The sequence below is a fragment of the Tinamus guttatus genome, unplaced genomic scaffold (genome assembly GCF_059628265.1).
Source record: "Tinamus guttatus ecotype Peru unplaced genomic scaffold, ASM5962826v1 Tinamus_guttatus_pri_ptg000115l, whole genome shotgun sequence".
NCBI lineage: Eukaryota > Metazoa > Chordata > Aves > Tinamiformes > Tinamidae > Tinamus > Tinamus guttatus.
The window spans coordinates 1,432,094-1,435,369 of record NW_028288649.1 but is presented as its reverse complement, the minus strand read 5'-3'; the positions used below and the strand labels follow the sequence as shown (position 1 = coordinate 1,435,369).

The 3,276-nt window shown below is 44.2% G+C and overlaps 1 protein-coding gene across 1 annotated transcript; it reads left to right on the top strand.

Annotated features, from left to right (window-relative positions):
* The first annotated feature begins 596 nt into the window (after positions 1-596).
* On the top strand, positions 597-3,063 carry LOC104573861 (C-C chemokine receptor type 8-like). The gene is made up of 2 exons (XM_010221077.2): positions 597-715; positions 1,940-3,063. The coding sequence occupies exons 1-2, from the start codon at positions 662-664 to the stop codon at positions 3,014-3,016; spliced, it is 1,131 nt and encodes a 376-aa protein (XP_010219379.2). The 5' UTR covers positions 597-661; the 3' UTR covers positions 3,017-3,063.
* The last annotated feature ends 213 nt before the right edge of the window (positions 3,064-3,276 follow it).

Sequence of the window (3,276 nt, the reverse complement as noted above, 5' to 3'; positions counted from 1 at the left end):
AGACAAGGGAGAGAGGAGCTCTGGCGCATGCCCACCCCTTCACGGCTGCTTATATAAAAAATGTCTCTTGTTTTTGTATGAGTTTCCTCCCCATCCAGCTACTGATCACCCAAGAGCAGGCCCTGAAGCTGAGAAGTTTGCAGAGCCTGCCCGAGGGTGCAGAAGAGGCCTACACGGCTTCTGCAGCAGAAATAGCACCACCAGTGTGCCCAGTTCCTGCTGTGCTCCCACAGCTTTGCCCTGTCACTCTCCAGGGCATCTTCACCTGGGGACACCATTGCTTTGCCCCGGCCTTCATTGTACTTTGGCAGCCCATGCACATGGTGCATCTACTTATTTGACATTCATTTTCTTGTTCAAGAAGTAAAATGACATACTGATCTTGAGAGGATGAACTTGATGCGAGTTTCTGTTTCAGCTAGGAAGGATGAGCTTATTGGCTTGTGGTTGCCACAGGTCTTTAATACAACACTTAACATGTAAAGGAAGAGGCAGTTCATAACCTGCTGTGGTTAGGGTGCAAATCTTCCCTGTTAATGGGCATTGAAGCCTAAATTAAGGTAAATACTGCCAGCGTATATGTATGAAGATATACTCACCTCTGAAAAACGGTTGTTATAAGGTATTTCTTTTGATACTCGTTCAGAGACACTGTTGGATTATGGATATGAACATAACATACTTGCTGGTTGGAGAAAGCTTGGAGCACTTGGAGGTGAGTCATCCCCAGCTAGCCTGCTCCCCTGATAGCTATGGGTATGGGTATATCTGAGGAGCCTAGAATTCCTTCTCTGCTGTCATATCTAGTTCTGCTGTGATATGTAGTCATGCTGAGGCAAGTAGGGTTTGGAGGAAGTCAATGTGATCATTGTTCTCTGAAAAGAAATAGCATATGATAATGTCTTTCACTGATAATGCAGTGTATCAGAGACATACTTTGTAGCAGAGAAAATATTGGGGAGTAAGAAAAAAATATACTGGGAATATCTAATGGTGACAGTGTCCTGAACAGTGAATGAATATGGTGTTACTAATGATGTTTAGCACTGCTTGTCATCATGAGTACTGCTTTGTGTTGACTCTGACATTACTGTTCTGCTGCTAAGAAGTGCCTGGAAGTAAGAAAGCTGAATGTACCTTTTGCTGGTGGATTTTGACGTGTGCCATGTCTGAATTAAGATAAGAACTCCTACCTTTTTGGAGATCAGAGTTCATGTCTGCATTCCTCCGTGAACACTGCTCCCTCTTTCCTTTCTGAAGAAAATCATGGAATACAACCATAAAGTCTTTGACAGGGGCTTCTCACCATGCTGTGTCCATCTTGGTACTGGTTTGTTGATGGTCTTGGTTCCAGTCTGACTTCCTAACGACCTCCAATGGGACTGCAGACACAGTGCTGGCAATCCCACAGAGTAGTCTGGTGGTATACTGGTAACCTCTGCTTTCCCACAGCAACTGAATTTTTGTTGATCTTCCCCATTCCCTCTTGTGCAACAGCCTTCTGTGCCAAGGGAGGGAAGTTCTGGATGGTGATATTCACTTCACATTCACACTGTACTGGTCTAGATAAGGCAAAATCACAGTTATATGCTGAGAATAGGTTCTGGCACCATATAAGCTTCCAGACAGATCATGCACAGTGTATTTCTAAGTCCTACAACAAGAAGACCCCAGTTTCTTGCATTTGCAAGAATGTACACAATGTGCAGGAAGAGAAGAGGTTTTTTTTTCAGAGATTTCCTACATCATTACTTCTACTGGGGGAGCAGGAGTGTGAAAAGGATGCTTATGTAGTCCTTACCTAAAACATGAAACAACTCACAGAGGAGAAACCCCATGTCTCCTCAAGTGCTTTGGTATGAGTTGAATTGTACCCAGCATGTCTACTAAGAATTTAAGTTGTGATATGTCTCTCATGAAATTATTTGTCATTAAACAGGTAGATTACCTGTCAACATTTAATTCCTCTGCACCCTATGATGACAGTTTCCTCTACCCTGACATGGACTTCAACTGTGGTCTTGAAAATATTTCATCATTTACATCTACATTTTTTCCAGTACTGTACAGCATATTGTTTGTGACAGGTCTCACGGGAAATGCTTTGGTTGTTTGGGTCCTAATAGTCTTCAAGAAAGTCAGTGCCATGACTGATGTGTATCTGCTGAACCTTGCCGTCTCCGACCTCCTCTTTGTCTTCTCCCTCCCCTTCTTGGCACACTACTCCGCAGTGGGCCACTGGACCTTTGGAAATGCAATGTGTAAAATAATCAGCTCCGCTTACTTCATTGGTTTCTACAGCAGCGCGTTCTTCATAACCATCATGAGCATCGACAGGTACTTGGCGATTGTCCGATCGGTGTACGCTCTGCGCGTGCGGACGGCTGCGCACGGGGCAGTTACCAGCCTGGCCCTTTGGGCAGTGGCCATTTTAGCGTCAGCACCAGCCTTCCTGTTCTTCCAGGAAGTGGATGATAACAACAAGAGTGCCTGCATCCCACATTATCCCGACAGCAACAATGGCTGGAAGATCTTCTCTAATTTTGAAGTGAATGCCTTGGGCTGGCTGATGCCGCTTGGCATCCTCATTTTCTGCTACTACAACATCCTGAAAAACCTGCAGAAATGCCACACTCAGAACAAGTACAAAGCAATGAAGCTCGTGTTTATTGTGGTCACCGTGTTCTTCCTTTTCTGGACACCTGTCAACATTGTGCTTTTCCTGGACTCTCTGCAGAATATGTATATCATAGATGACTGTCACACCAGCAAAAGGCTCGCTCTAGCCATGGAGCTGGCTGAGGCTTTCTCCTTTGCCCATTGCTGCCTCAACCCAGTCATCTATGCTTTTGTGGGTGAGAAGTTCAAGCAGTATCTCTGTGAGGCTTTTGGAAAATATGCACGCTTCCTACTGATCTGCAAAGACTACAGGACTTTCAGCAGGCACAGCTCTGACAAACATTCCTCTGTAGTGCCAGTATCCTCACACTCTTCTTTCATGGATACTATCTTATAGAGCAAGAAATCAAAAACTTTCATCTTGCCTGGGCAACCTGAAGGTGCGAAATTTCTACCATCTATTTAGTCAATAAAGTCTTCATATTGCTTTGGAAGCGGTAGTTTCAGTAATGCCCCAGTCAGAACGGAAAATCTTACAGTACTAGAGCAATGGATGTCATTTTTTATATTCTTTGCTGCTGTTTCAAATAGGGATCCTCACAGATCTTATTCTTCTGAAATAAAGTCCTGTGCGTAGAAAATGGGAATGAAAACTTG